Source organism: Apodemus sylvaticus, chromosome 1 (assembly GCF_947179515.1).
Source record: "Apodemus sylvaticus chromosome 1, mApoSyl1.1, whole genome shotgun sequence".
In the NCBI taxonomy this organism is placed as follows: Eukaryota; Metazoa; Chordata; class Mammalia; order Rodentia; family Muridae; genus Apodemus; species Apodemus sylvaticus.
Window position 1 is genome coordinate 33,865,556 of NC_067472.1, and position 16,355 is coordinate 33,881,910.

General features: G+C 40.3%; 1 protein-coding gene across 3 annotated transcripts in view; it reads left to right on the forward strand.

Annotated features, from left to right (window-relative positions):
• Glis3 (GLIS family zinc finger 3) overlaps nucleotides 1–16,355 on the forward strand; it is a 426,372-nt gene that overhangs the window by 313,157 nt on the left and 96,860 nt on the right. For all 3 annotated transcript variants that reach the window (XM_052187691.1, XM_052187699.1, XM_052187709.1), the window contains 2 exons: nucleotides 11,310–11,471; nucleotides 15,480–15,590. In XM_052187691.1, the coding sequence (XP_052043651.1) occupies nucleotides 11,310–11,471; nucleotides 15,480–15,590 (273 nt within the window). The remainder of the gene's footprint in view (nucleotides 1–11,309; nucleotides 11,472–15,479; nucleotides 15,591–16,355) is intronic.

Below are 16,355 nucleotides of genomic sequence, written 5' to 3' on the forward strand. Positions count from 1 at the left end.
CTAGTAGGTGCAGATTTGCTGGAGGAGGAGGAGGAGGAGGAGGAGAAGGAGGAGGAGGAGGAGGAGGAGGAGAAGGAGGAGGAAGAGGATGTACCTTACTTAGCTCTTTAGCTGGGCAGGCATGAGAGTGTATAGCCTCGCCTCATCTCCTCCTGCTTATAGATGGGAGTGTGGTCAGCCTGTTTTCTGCCCCAGCTTTTTACTTTTTTGCCTCCCTGGGTTTGTGGACTCCCTCTTTAGAGCCTTTAGCCAAAACAAGTTCTCCATTCTCTGTAGTGTCTTATTATAGCAACAAAAAAGTAAGTGATACACGCCCCCGCTTCAGTAAGGACAATAAATGCCAGATAATTTAGGTGCACAATTGTTGATGAAGATGTTGTACCAGGCAACGCTGACCGAAAGTTTTTGTGTTAAGTACTTTCATGCCAGGTCCTTGGGGAGAAGGTCATAGTTAAATCTGGCAATAAGATAAAAAATAACAGAAAACACCTTGAAAGTAACTCACCGTATTCCTTTTACCTTTTGATAGGATGAGAAGCAAGGGTAGAATTAACTGAATGTAGCATCCGGCCGCCCTCAATGACCAGCTGCATCTTCTTACCAAATGGAAAGTGTCTTAAGTAATGGGATGTATATGTACATCTCAAATTTGACAACCTGGGGCCGAATTTTACTTATCTGTTATGATAAGTGGATTCAGTTTCACAGGGAAGAAGTAGAAGACTCTTAAAGTGTCGTAACTTAGAAGGTTGGGGTCTTTATTTCTACCTCAGAGTTGTAGGGATCAAACTTTGATGCATGCATAGCAGTGATTGAGTAACAACAGCACAGTCTCAATACCTCAAAGGTCATTACTGAAAGGAGTCATAGGTCCAGGGGTAGTTTTTTGTTTGGTTGGTCAGTTTTATTTAGACATGAATAAACCAAGCCACAGTGAGGGAAAGGACAGGATATGACAGCAGTTCTGTCTGTGACTGAGAAAGTTAAGCGTCAGATACTGGGTGGCGTCCTAGAGTCATTTAAAATCAGAAAGAGGAAGCACCTCAGGTTGGAGGCTCGAGAAGGGTTGTGTTTGTCATGCACCAGTCAGATGTTCAGAGGGAGGCTCAGCCTTGAATGAAACATGGAGGGGGACGGAGCACACCCTGGGAGGCAACTGAGTGGAAGGTTTCCATGAACCAGTCTGGATTGTCACAAGGGTCCCCATCTCAGGCCACTTGCGCATGCACATCATTCTGAGCTTTTCCCTTTGTCATGCCATCGGGACCAAGGCAGGATTATGAGACCATTCATTCTGTGTCTGTTTCCTTTTAGGTGACTAACCGTGGGTGGCTTTCATAAGAGATAGGGATGTCTGTTTAAGCAATACATAACGGAAATCGATGACTCTTTTTGTAAAAAAGCAGTGTCAGGCAAACTTTCCTGCCTCTCTGGTCTTCCCTCCTCCCATCGTAATGATGGAGAGTTTGCATTGGGAAGTGAAAAGGCTTAAGACATAATTTTTTAATCCCATCTTTCCTGCCCGCTTGCATCTCTTCCAAAGCTTGTCAGGAGCAGATCTGCAATAGCAAGAACCATTAAAAATTTGGCACATTGCACTCTGTTTTTTGGAATTCACTTAGTGTGGGCCAATTTATGGTAAATTATTCTCCTCTCTCCTTGTGTGAATTTCCTCTTCTATCTTGGCAATTTTCTGCTTGCTTCTGTAACCCTGCACGCATGCGTGTGCATATGCGCGCGTGCACACGCACACACACACACACACACACACACACACAATTTATTGCAGAGTCTGTAGAATATGTGTGCAAGTGTTCCAACCTGTGCCATGACTCTATCCACAAGTACATATGCACATATTTGCACCTATGTGCCTATATGATAAGTAAATTGACTTAAACAGTTTGTCTCAGAGGCTTGTGTTGCTGAGTGTATGTTAGCATACATTCTGCTTGAACCCACCAGGCAGTTTCTCAGTCAAGAGTTGACAGAATTCAGCAATCATTTTGGGAAACACCATACTAAATAAATATATTGCTTAGCGCCGTTATGCCAAGCATGCCAATTCTTAATGAAGCTGATGCCAAGCAGTGACATCTCTCATCATTACAATCGAAGACTATTAATTACTGGGTGGCCAGGACCAGTGCCAGTGAGAAAACTGGCATGAAGGCCTTGTGACAGACACTTTACCCAAACACAGAATCCCTGGCTATTTTGTGGTTAGGACCTGCAACCTAAGGTCTGAACTGCTGTCTCCCATTTAGAGAATGACTGGAGAATGGTTGACAGAGACATGGCATCATGGGAAATTGTTGGACCCGCTCAATAGGGATCCTTGAGTCAGGGCAAATCAGGGCAAAGTCCTAAAGCATTTTTCTTCTTGAGAAACTGATGAGTGGCTGTTTCCTGGCATATTGCAGAGCATATTAGCTCGGTTTTAAAAGGGCAATTTCAAATAGTTTCTTTCCCTTTATGCATGAGGAAGGCACACATTTATATGCCTTGAGTTATTGATAATAACATGCTTCCAATGTGTTAGTGTATGCTTAGTTCAAATTTGGGGAAGGGTGTGGTAAGAAAACAGTCCATTCACTTTACCAGTATTGCTGACATTTTCTCAGAATATTAATAAAGGAGCTAATCCAACACATACACATGCTGTCAAATAGAACCATGTGTTGTAATTAGTATTTTCTCCACGTGGATATATATTAATTTAATTAGATATACATTTTGCAGTAGTTCTATAGAACATTAAAATCCAATATTTAGATCTCATAAATGTATTTTATAGCTTCTAAGAGGTTGGCTTTTGATGTCATTGCAAGTAGTAACTAGCTTTCTCCCTAATTAAAAGGCCCTAATGAGTTCACTACACAAGGAAGTCTAGGAAATCAATATGCTTTCTTACAAGGGTTCAGTCTCCATTTCATTTAACATTTATTTAGCAAATAATGCATGATCACTTTAAGTATATGCCAAGCACCGTACCTAGGGTTGGCAATAAAAAAATTAGAAAGACCCGGTTCCTTGTCCTCATAAAGCTCACAACCCAACGAGAGGAACAAACAGTCCAATTAGTGTACCTCTGTGTGCTGCTGGAAGTAAGTAGTGTGGTGGGCATTTGTGGGACAGATCCAAGTTACCCAAAGGAGGTGGCTCTGAGGTTCTACCAGCAGAGGGCACTGCACAGGGAAAAAGCAGGAGGCAAAAGGAACTTAGGGCTCAATAAGGATTAGGTAGCTGGATCACACTACAGCCAGGCCGGGGTGTGGGTTTAGGGAAGTGGGAAGGGCCCTGGGACAAAATGTTATGGCTTAAACCTCTATTGTATCTCTTGCCCCCTTCCTTTCTTTGACCTGCAAAGTGAGTCTGTCTGTCAGTCATGCTTTTTTCCACCTTTCTTTTCATTTTTATTAGTTCTTTCTTATTTCATCTATCCCTATCTGTCCTCTAAATAAGTGTTCAAAATGTATTTCTGAGGCAGACATTCAAAGAAAATTAATATTTATTGCCTAAAGTACATCCCCACTGTTCAGCTCTGACCTTTGATACACGAAAAAAAATCACCAGAAAATGTTAAAGCCGGCTTGACTTGTGCCAGTCTCATGGATATACTAGAAGTGTTGGTAAGGCAGGATTGAGCCTGATGTTTCCCCTGTGCTATCCACAGAGCTGGGGAAATGCTGGATGTTGACAAGCCCAGTAAGGCCAGGCCTGTTTAGGGAGCAAGAGCTGGTCACTATTGAAGTCACAGCCATAGCAGTTGGTCAATTCTGGCTTTTATGTTAAAGTTTGAAAGCACCTTTACCATAGAAAGGCACAACATTTGACTGTTGCTTTTATTTCTTTACTTTTTATATATTTCACAGAAGCATCATGCCTGATACGCTGTGTAGGGAGCAGGCCAAATGGAGCCTTCAACACATATAGAGTCTCTCCTATGCAATACAATGTAATGTTAGGAGACTCTGGATTTCGAGCAAATAATGGTGCCTGCGAGTGCATGGAGTTAAGGAAAGCTTGGGTGCCTGGAGGTTGTATAAACATAATTTTTATGTTTATTAGCGTGACTTCATATAATATAAATGAGTGTGCATATATCAGGGGTCAAAATTATACCTAGCTAAGTGGTACACAGCAGTGCCTACATAGAAAGTTAAATACTTTAATTGCTTTTAAGTAATTTTATACACAACTAGTTTCATACTCATAGACATATATTTGTTATGTTGGCATATATCCAGTATGCATTTATTGTGATCTTGTCAGCTCCCAAAGAATATTCGCTATTGTGGGCAGTCACAGATTGCGTGATGTCAATGGCAGCAAATAAGACAGTCTCTATACAACCTGTGTTTCATTGTTCACTTGGTCAAAGGAATAGTAATTTTCTCAAAGTTGTAATTTTATTACATTGTATTGATACAACATGTTAATAGACACATTTATCATATGGGTATATCAAAATGCTTATATTTGGTGAGTATCTAGAAAGGGCTTCTTCATCCATTTTATTACATAGCTTTGTTCTACTTTGACAGACTCCTTTGTAGCTGGGAATGTAATGCCCCGTGTGTGTCCATTTGACCCCAGTTACTTTGCATTGTTATGAACCAGACACTTGATAATTTCCATAAAAATCCAGTATGGTTCCATCGTTGGCACAGAAACGATGTGCTTTCCCCCCACAGCACCACACAGCCGCTGTAGAGTCATTTCCCAGCTTCATTTTGCTCCTTATTTTACTCCTTTCAGTGCCTCATTTACCTGACCCTCTTCAGATCAGCTGTGACCCACAGCTCAACGTAGTCAAAAGCAATTAATTGCCTTAAACCAATAAAGATCATGTATGTGCACCCATGCAGGTGACCTGTGCTTCATACAGATTTCTTACCAATCAAGAAACAAGAAGTAGAGCAAGCCAGGAAAGGATTTATGAGCTGGTTAATGGATTCATTTTGCACCCCAGAATAACAGGGAAGAAACAATGACTGGAACCTAGTACTGTTTCGGAAAACATGACTGAATGGGTTTTATGTTAATTCTGCAACGTTTTTTAATAGTTCCAGAAAATCTGGATAAATGAGAACCGTAGGCCACTTAAGGATGCTGGATGAGAGGCACATACTGAAGCCGAGACTTACTGAGGCTAAATGCACATAGCTGCTTTTTTTTCTTCTGCTGCCCTTAGCCAGACCCAAGCACAGTCAGACCTTAAGAGTTGTCATAGACAAGGCAAGCACAGATCTCTTTAGATACCAGCAACCTTCGGGAGTTCAGTCTGCGTCAGTAACTTTGGAGCAAAGACAGTTGTCATTGTGACCTTCGGTAATCTTCTCTGTACGAAATTTCAAAATACAAAATCAGTTATTCCCTCTTAGCAACTGGAAGGTAATGCAGACATCCGTGATTACGGTGCTGGGAACAGGAGGGTGATGGAGCAGTCAATACGAGTAAGAATATGCAGAAATGTGGCCTCTGCCATCCTTGACCGTTTACTGAGCTGAATGGAACAGAGAGGAACTCAGTGTCACTTGGTGAATCAGACATGGTCTCTGTGCCACTTCCTGTAGACTGATGTGGTAAACATTAAGATTTGCTGGAGCATTCGGTGCTATTTAGAATAATCCAGAAACAGAAACTGAGTGGAATTACACAAAGTTAGAGTATTCCCAGATGGAGATTCATGGAAGGGAATTCAACCCTGGTGATTCCAGTGTGCTTCTGCAGTCTTTCTGTTTGGATCTGCATCCTTTTAAAAAAACAAAACAAAACAGACTTTTCTTCTTCCCCTTTCTCCATTATTTAAAATTAGGTTGAACTGTTCTGTGTTTGAAGAAAATAGATGACTATTTTTGGTTCATTTAAATCAAGGCATTTTCTTTCTTCTTTTCTTTAGTTCTAATGTTTGTTTCCTCCTTCCAAACTCCACCACACTCTACACTTTCATGATGAGAATCATGAAGTGTCCCTGGACCTTGCCTCTCCATGTGTAATCTCTGAGCATTGAGCATCTTCTGGCGTTATCTGGAGACAGAAACAGAGGTGCTCACTCTCCTCTGGAAGACCTAAGGCATTGGAATTTGCACCATAAGACCTTCATGTGACTCATGTGCACATAAAGTTGAGAAGGTTCTCTGAAAGTAAACTGTCAGCTGAGTATATTCATCCTTGTTTTCAAGGCTTCTCAGTTTTGTTCAGTTTTGTAAACTGGACTGCTTCACTACCTTGGCCCTTTCAGAGTCACAAAAGAAATCTTACATCCTTTGAAGAAAGCAATTAATCCAAGGGGACTTGGCCTCCTAAACTTACTATCGAAGTCACCATGACTGTAGCCAGGGCATCAGGAATGTTTGCTGACTTCTCCATGGAACCCTCTCATCTCTGTTGCTTTGGCGTGGTGTGTTGAGATGCAAACTAGTACCTACTTCATCAGCCAATTTTTACTGCATATCACAGTGGCAACCAACACTAATGGGATTAATTGGTCTTGACTATTAGAATTGTAAAAGTGTTTCTCCAAGGGTCATAAACACCAAGCCTTAATTGAAATCAAATGTATAATTTTTAAAAAGTTTACCAGCATCATAGACTTCTTTCTGTTTGGGTTTTGTTGATATTAGCAATGGTATAGAAACTCGATAAAGAAGGTTCGCTGTTATTACTGCTTTGAATACAAACTTCTCCTTCTTGGCACTCCAAGTAGCTGATTAGAGGACGGGATAATATTCGACTTGATTATTGGTTACACATATGGAATAAATCCCATTTTAATCGTGGCTAATGAGCCCTTTCATTTCTAGAACCTTACACAAAAGCTTCTAATAGAAAGAGAAAGTAATATTTCAAAGGTCATCTGAATGTTACTGAATGTCAACAATCCGTAATCAAGCCAATATATATTGATGATGATTGCAAGTCCGGTCTGATTCTTTAAATATGAAATAATTTTCTAAATTAGCGAAGCGAGGCACGCTAAGGTTCTTTAGGTCCGAGGGAACTTGAAAATGTATAATTAAAGATTGTCACTTGAAATCAGCATTAACGAGATTTTCCTTAGAATGAGGCTTCATACTATGACGTATTTTCAAGGCCCATGAGAGTTAAAGTTCTGTTTCGGAGAGTTTGATGCACTGTTCTCCTACACCTCTGCAGTTCCACTGAAACGCGCAGATGGGAAATGATATTCCCTCCCAGTGCTTTTTCTCAACAGGAGACTGTCATGGGCAGTTACAGTGTGGGGCGTTTACTGGTCGGGAGGCCATGAAAAGAGCTGTTTGGCATACCTGTTCTAGAACCAGACATCTGCCTGGTAGCACATTTGAAAGCTGTGAGTTGAGAGAATTTCTGGTGAGAGCTTAGCATTCTGGGAGTTTTTCTCAATTGCTTATGAATGATGGTTACCTTATCCTATCTTGCACAGTTGATATTCCTTTTAAGTCCTAGGGTAGCAGATGCTATACAAGTTCAGATGACTGAGCCTGAAATAGAAATGGTGACTTCTGAAAGTACTTTCTGTCATTTGATCTGCATAGGGAAATGGTGAATGGTAGCATATCCCACTCTTGTGGACAGGCCCTATCCTTAGCATTTACGTTCTGGGGTCGGGTCAGGAAATCCAGCCTTTCAGCAGTTACCCTGAGGATACTGATTGTGGTCTGGGCATCATGTCTTTGAGGTCCTTTGATCAGAATGTAACTGTCTCACTGTGTATCCTGCCTAGGCATGCATACCATCTTCATCTTTACATGAGTAAACGTTGAGTTTTCTTGGGTTTACCTCCTAGCAGCTGTGGACCATGCTCATAGGGTTTGTTCTGGGGGCAGATGCTATTCAGGTCACATTAACAACAAAGAGAAACTATTTAGCATGGACGACTATTCACCAGGTCCTATGTCCACTGTCCCAGTCCTGCCACTGCTCTGCTTTTCTTTTTCTCTTTTTTTTGAAGTCTTCTTTTATTCCTTCTTTTCTCTTGAACTCTTAAGTGGGACTATGATTTCGTTTTCTTCATCTTCCTATATTGTATCTGCGTTTGAGTTCAGGACAAATCCGTACCTGTGATTCAGTTACGAGTTATTAGTCTTTGGCTTTATGACTTCAGAGCCAATTCAGGAAGGAAAGGACCTGAGGCAGAGCGCTGAGGTTTACCAGGCTCTAAGCCACAGCAGGATAAAGAGCAGCCCGTTGGCTGTGTATATCTTAGCTCTCCAGGTATATCTTGAACTGTGACATCCACATTCAGAAAACCTGTGACTCAAACCCAGGAAATATCCCTAATGCTTCTGACTTTCCCTGTATTGGGGTGTTCATCTAAAAGGTTCAGCACCTTCAATAGCTATGAAAAAAGTCATGAAAGATAATAAGATTAAGAGGCAACTATTTTCCCAAACTCTGCAAGACCCCACTTTTAGCTATTTGGGAAATTATTTCTTGTTATCCTGCCTGAATGTTAGCTTATTTTTTAAAGCATTTGCCTTTAACTGAACTTGTGAACATAGCGGTGAAACTGCCCCAGGGAGAGGAAATTCTTATGCTGAATTACAGGGTTATGCTCATAATGGATGATAACACTTCATTATAAAATTGTTCGCTTTCAAGTTCCATCCAGATGCTATTAGAGAAGCACATGGCACCGTAGCGCCTTCCTCTTAGAGAATCCTCTGAAAAGTTCACTCAGGTGACTCGGACCCATTGGGTGTTAGGTGCTCTACCCAGCCATCTGCCAGTCCTCGAGGATCTGGGTCTGTAGATTCTTCAAAGATGGCTTTGCAAAGAGAGTGAGTGGGTGGTGTCTTGTTAGGAGCTCCCACATCTATGAAATTGCCTTCTGAGGACTGCCTCTACACAAATAGTTCATTGAGTTCACACCCTGTCTAGTCAGTTCCCCTGAAGATACAGCTTTGCTTCTCTCTCCTGGTCACCCTTGTTACAGAGGGAACCTCTGATATCATTCAGATTTTCATTGTTTTGCAGATTGCCTTTTTGCTGTCTCATTCCATCTGGATGCCCGTGTTGTCGTTCAACTGTGCTTCTTCATGTAGTTGGGGTATTCTGGTCCTCACTGGAATTCCAGACCATCTGACCGACTTTCCTTCCTTCCTTCCTTCCTTCCTTCCTTCCTTCCTTCCTTCCTTCCTTCCTTCCTTCCTTCCTTCCTTCCTTCCTTCCTTCCTTCCTTCCTTCCTGCTGCTTCTTCAGTTAAATTCTAGCAGACATTTAAGTGGACATTGAATAGAAAGGACCGGGAATTGCTAGCTTCTTGTACCTCATATGTGAGCACATGGACACTTTGAGTCACACCAGCACATAGCTGGATTTCTCATGAAGTGGGGAAGTGTCGTATGTATCCGGCCCCCATTAAGCTGTCACTGATCTCCACTCTCACTTTGATGCCAAAACAAGGTTGCTTTCTCTGTAGAGGTTGAGGTGACCGTAGAAGGGATGAGAGATTGGGGACATCTAATTCTGGATATATCTCACTAGCATTAGCCCCAGAAAGACATCTGTCCTATAAAAGAGCCTTGCTAGGAATGAGGCTACGGCCTCAACATGGCCAAAACCACAGGCTCATTTCAGACCTAAGTGCACTCTTCCAGGTGATTCCAAGCAAAATAAACTGGGCTCCAAGACTTTGCTCTGAGTCTTCATTCACAGTGGACCTTAAAAGCAGACGTTTGCTTGGCGGAGACCTCTTAGCTGTGAACTAGAAGTTCATTTAGAACTCTTTGATCTTTAAACTTGAGATCCGTTTGAAAATTTGCAGAAATAAGGCCCCATTAAATTCCAGAACCTCCCCCACACCCGACCCCCAAGCAATGTGGCGTTATTATACACTTGGCTGTGAAGAAGTCATCAGCCTTGTCAGCATTCTTCCTTCGTTCAGGCTAAATTTAATTTTTTTTATGTGAAATAGACATCGGGAAAACACCGAAAAGTATTTTAAGCAAAATATCGAAATTGAAATAAACCAACATATGTCCATGAGACATGTATAACTTTCAATCAAAAATAAGTACAACTTTCATAAATTTCTTAAAATACTCCAGCATACAGAATGTGATCAACTTAAATAGATGGGGGTGTTGTGACATAGTCGACTATTCTTTCTGCTTAGTTCATGCTTTACTTAAGGATGAAAGTTCCAACTCCTGAACCTTCCTGACCAGAGCCCTCATCAGCGAGAGAACCAGGGCATTTCATGAGGTCCTTGCAGCACACAAGTAACGTTGACTAATTTTGAGTGGAAACAGCCCTTGTCATAGTGTCTGTCCTATTTTTACTAATGTCTACCTGCTCCATTCCCTACATCCCTCAAAAAAAAAAAAAAAAAAAAAAAAGAAAGAAAGCAAAATAAAACAAAACAAAAAGACCTGTCACTTACAGGCTTTTCTGATACATTTTCTTATTGTCACTTTAAATGTTAGCATTACTTTGACCACATAGTAATAGCTGATAATTTCCCTGAAGAAGTCATTAAATTAATGGTGTTATTAACAAACTAGAAACAGACATTTTTTAAAATAAATCAACATTTCATCTTTCTCTTATTCATAGATGGTAATGCAAATTTTTAAAATAAACAATAAATTTAATAATAACAATAATAGAAGGTAGTAGTTCTTTTGAAATGAATTAGCATTAAGTGACTTCTCTGTCTCCTAGTTATCTTTAAAGTAGCATTTGGAACACTACTCAGCTTGGCATTACCTTGCATGTTGACACTGGCCACTCATTTGAAAGTTGTAAGACCTAGACATACATTCAAGGCTGTATCTGATTGACTGTATCTAGATCTAGTGGGCATCTCCCTTCCCCATCCTATACTCTTAGACATTTCCTGCCTTTGATTTCCTTCTATGACATTTTTCTGTCATATATCACTTTAGTTTTTCATGTTAGTTTTTGGTTGTTGTCATTGAAAACTTTCTTCCTTCCTGGTCCCTTCTGTGTAGACCAATTTTGAAATTGAAAAAGTGTGTTAATTTTTTAATACATCTTCAAGATACACACTACTATGTTTCTATTGATCGAGCCAGATGGCTCACAGTGAATATTCCCTGACATAAGTAATCACAGAAATCGGTTTGGGACCAAAATCTGGTATGGAACATGGCATGTATGTGCTGTGGGAAAGATGCAATTCACATAAACATATGGGTATTTTTAGAAGCAATATTTGTTACTGTTGGGATTTAATTCCATCTTACTGTTAGCTAAGTACAAACTAATGGTTGTTTTTCTTTCCTCGTCTCGGGGATTTGGGTCCTACTCAGTAACTAAAACTTGTTTTCGTCTTGCAGTTTGAAGGCTGCAAGAAAGCCTTTTCCAGGCTGGAGAACCTCAAGATTCACTTGCGCAGCCACACGGGTGAGAAGCCATACCTGTGCCAGCACCCGGGCTGCCAGAAGGCCTTCAGCAACTCCAGCGACCGTGCCAAGCACCAGAGGACACACCTTGACACTGTAAGGATGGCAAGTGCTGGCGACGTTCCAGACTCAGCTGGGTGCCAAAGGGCCCCTGTGATGGAAGGATGGTGCAGGTGTTTGCTTGCTGGTCTTAAGGTCACAGGGGACTGTGCCAAGCGCAACAGCAAAGCACAGTGAAGTGTCCACAGGGCTGCCCTGTGTGGCTGCATTATTTTTTAATTTTCACTTGTGAATTATGCTATATATCAGAACTTTCTAGGACCAAGGGGTTATTGAATCTCTTCTCTGTAGAAAGCAGAAGCAGTTCAGGGGCTATCATACAGTAGGGGTTGGCCTGCTACTGCACACAGAATGGCCAGTAGAGATAATTAAAGCGCTCATCAGTATATCAGGGTGTACCGAAATAGACAATGTTTGCAATTGTAAAGAACATGAAGTACCGAGTTCCTGCGTTGACCCTGGCCTTTTCCTCTTGACCTAGCTTTTCAGCCAGCATGGTATTGAGCATGAATCTGGTCTTTTGCTTTAGAAACCACCTGCTATTTTCACCTACAATTCATCTAAAAAGACAGAGCAGATCTTTCCCCGAGTTCATTTCATACATGCATTTTCTGTGTTAAGAGTCACACATCCTTTTATATCAGTCTTATGAGAACAATTGAGTTTTATTTTCACACCCTAACTCCCTTAATGCTGCTCCATTTTGCTCCTTGCAAATGCTGTCTATGTATCTGTTGTCTTTTTATTTCCTCCCGGTATGTTGATAGCACTCCTTTGCATGCCTGAGCTTTGAAGCCATTTTCTTTACAGGAGGCCAGGTAGATGCTGTGTAATTTCACTTTGCTTAACAAAGCCATTGGGATAAATGTATTATACACATCGCGGATCTCGTATCCCACGTTCTTGCAAATAATGTATTCATGACAGTACTTTCTCAGTGCTAACGTTCTGATGTCTATTATTAAACTACACCCGAGTTTGAATTTTGAAAAGATACTATTATTTCCACACACCTTCTCATACATATTTAAGATTCTTCTGATGTTATAGTTGACATATTTATTACCTTTTTTATATTAGTCATATTTGTTGAAGTCATTTTAGCTTTGTATGTCATATAACCTTTCTAAACAGAATTATCTCCTAATATATGTATATAAATGTAATGGTTTCTCTGGTAAATACCTGAAACATAGTTAGCAAAATATGGGACAAGAAAAAGACCTTTTCAGCTTGAGCCAGATTGAATTCATTGATCTGTTCAGGACTACTAGAACAGAACATTAAGTAAATTCACAAAAAGGGCTAAGATTTTCAGCATACAAAAATAAGAAAAAAATTATGTTAAAGTGTCTGATTTTGTTGTGTCAAAAGTGGTCTTGATCTTATCCAGTATATTTTCCAGTTCGTCATTGAACCATATCATGGAAGTGTGACCATTCATAAAGCAAAATTGTCTTGAAAAGTTGTTTCAGCTAACCAGTTCCCTGTAGTTTCAGAGCTGTCCTTGAGGAAACCTGATGTTTTCCTACAATACCCTCTTTTGATGCTAATTTTAGCTAATCACACAAAACATTTTATATCTTAATTAGAACATTGAAAATAGATAGCTTTAAATTTTTTTTTTAAATAAAGCTGCCTGGGATAACCGTTTTGACTTGAATTCATTACATCTCTTAGAACCCAGTCACTTTCATCATTTTGAAAAGATCTTCTCTATCACACGTTTTAAAACTGTTGTTTTTCTTTTAGATCCAAGGTATTTTCTATTTAAATGCTTATTTCCTTTAATAAATTGTTATGCTTTCAAGAGCATCTTGAAATCAATCACTTGTTTTCCGAAGCAAACTGTTTCTGTTTGAAGAATTTGTAACCTAAATTTAGGTTCCTTTCCGCTAATCATTCCTTATACAAAAGCTGTCAGGATTTTTGGATTAAAATATCTTTTCAACTAAACAGATTCTTTATTCAGAAAAGCAGTTTTCCCACAAAGATTATTGAGTTCCTTATAATAACCCTGAAATATTTCTTAATACAATTTCTCTCTTAAACATCTTAAATCTAAAGAAGGGAAGTAATTATTCAGGACAGTTGGAAAATAATGAAATGCCTTTTTTGATGGCATGCAGCGTGCCATTTTAGGCTTGGATAGTCAGAGGTAGAGTGATGGGGATACCACTACTATTCACACCTGAGCCTGTGAGCTGTGTAGGCATCCTGGTCTGAGGTGGCAGACACGAGGGGGAGGGATCAAGGCCAGTTGTGAGGACTAGTTACAGTCAAACTTTTTCCAAGAGTACCTCAAATCTAATGTAAAATTGAATTTTCGGCCCAAGTTAGAGCAGCATAGATTTCAAGAGCACATCAGTGTTCCTAAAATTTCTTCCCTCAAGTGCACACTCATGGTCAGAGTCTTGAGTGTTGAAACTACTAGTAAGGATGGATATTGGCTGCTTGCTGCTCTGAGGTAAAGGGCATGTAGGGAAGGCCAGTTCAAGAAAGCTGGGTGGACCCAGAAAAGATTCCTGGGCTAAAACAAAGTCTTCGTTCTCCCATGGAAACTTCTTAGCAAGGGGCTTCTCCAATACTTGCTCACGTTTTTAAAAAGGTGAAGTAAGGGCCTTCCTTGTTCCTCTTCTTCCAATATTTATTGTTTAATTTCTTAGAACTTAATACAGTGTACAACACATTCTGTAAGGTCTAAAACTACAGAAATTAGTTAGCTGGAACAATTTCTCACAACAGTTTTGCTTTATGAGTAGTCACACTTCCATGAATCTTATATAATCTTAGGTAATGCAATCAATCAGAATCAGTCAAGAGCAGTCAATGCGTGATTACATCCAATATTCATTCAAATTGTGGGTTTTAAATTAAAGGATATACCATGATTCTATCTTGTTCTTGCAGTGAAAAAATGCCAAAATGTTAGTGAATTCTAAACATTGTTTCCAGTAAGGAAATGGGAACATCTGTATGTCTCCTCAGATGGTGATAAGCACATGAAAACAAGTCTGACAGGAAGTGTGGCCACGGCACACACCTGTCTAAGGCATAGCAGGCTTCCAGAGCCATCAAGAGAAGAGTCCAGAGCTTTCTCATACTGTACAGACCGAGGTCTCTGTTCCCATGGTAGATGAAAATTCACCTCATATATACAATTAATTCTGTTGTGGTTTTGTGTTTTTAAGTTCATGGAATAGTTGGAAGATTTTGGTTTAGCTTGCCACCCAAATCATTGTCTCCAAAGCTTTGATAAGAAGTTTATCAGTAGTAGGTGACAATGTTGGTGTCAGAATGGATTTGAGTTGGTCTCTGCCTTTCCCCTCCATCTTGCATCCATTCCTACTTAGGTGCAAAGAGCTTGGGGGTATCCCTCACATTTTCCTATACCTTCTGCCATGGGGAACTGAGATGGGCAAATTGGCACTCTTGTCCTTCAGCCGGTGGCTCATTCCCACCCCACAGACCTCACTTCTCTGTGACTACGAATGTTACTGTTCCTCTGGCTCAGTGTTAATTTGTCTGCTGTTTGAGACCTACTATTTCTTGCTCACTTTACACTAATTTTTCCTTCTTAATTCTTTCCCTCTCTTTCTGAATCAGGTACCTACCCTCTGAACCATACCCAGTCTTTTCTGGACTTTTCTACAGCTTCTTTACCTGAACCCTTAAAGAATCTGTTTACTATTTCTGACAGTACCAAAGATTTTCTCAGGGAAACATAATTGTAAGTATGTAAGTATTAACTTCGACATTAAAAGAAAAACCCACAAAAGATTTTTATGGTTACACTGCAATGTAAGGTAATCTCTTTTAAAAAAAAAAACAAGGATGTAGCATCTCTGTGGGGCATTTTTAAAGTTTACTCCTTCTCATCTTTATGATACAGAATTCCTGGGTGTTCTAATTAAAATGCATGAGTATTACCTAGCCCTTGATGTCTGTCTTTTGGTAACAGTTCTTGCTCTGAGCAGTCTGCATAAAGCCCGATCCTGATACCTTTACAGTTTAACCACAGCTCTTTTTCTCTTTCTCGTTCAGAAACCTTACGCCTGTCAAATTCCGGGATGTACAAAACGCTACACAGACCCAAGCTCCCTCAGAAAGCACGTGAAGGCACATTCTTCCAAAGAGCAACAAGCAAGGAAAAAGGTAAATTTCAAAGAGAGTTTCCCAGCAGGAAAAGCATGTTTGAATCATTCTTGCAGTATACAGAGTTTCTGTTTGGCATTCAAATCCTTTGAGGTTGAAGATGTCCTATGCTGGACTGAGGAGAGAGGTCTTCCCTGAGGCCTCAGCAAGGATGGAGTTGGCACAGATAATACAGTCATGTAAAACTTTCTGTGGAAGCTTGTATGTGAGAACTGGAGAAAATTAATGCCAGCCTCCAACTCCAGGAAATGTTAATAACAAAAAAGCCTTTATGGAAGACTCTGGAAGCTCTTTCTGGAGAGAAATACTTTTTCGTAAAAGTACAAGCTAGCTCAAATAATTTCCACTCTAATGAAGAACTTGGATGAGTCTCTTGGATTGACAGAGACCATTCCCCAGGGTTGGCTTGAAGAAAGCTAGCTGATAGGTACTATTCATGAAATCAGCGGTGGAGGGGACAAAGTACTGAACTTAAATTGGCCTTGACATCAGTGAGGGATTAATGCAGCTTTTAAGATCTGCAAATATTACAGTGTTAAGGGTTTGGAATAAAGGTCGAAGGTCATCTAGCCCTCCTGTGTTAATTTGGCTTTGGGAATTTCACACTGGCCTTCCAGACATTTGAGGCAGGGAACTTACTATCCTTAAGTGATTTCATAACTGATTTTCTATGGGAATGTGAGCGTGTGGGTGCATATGCATATGCTTGTGTGGGTCATACATGTGTACGTACCTATGGGTAGAGGCCGGAAGTCCCCTTGGTTA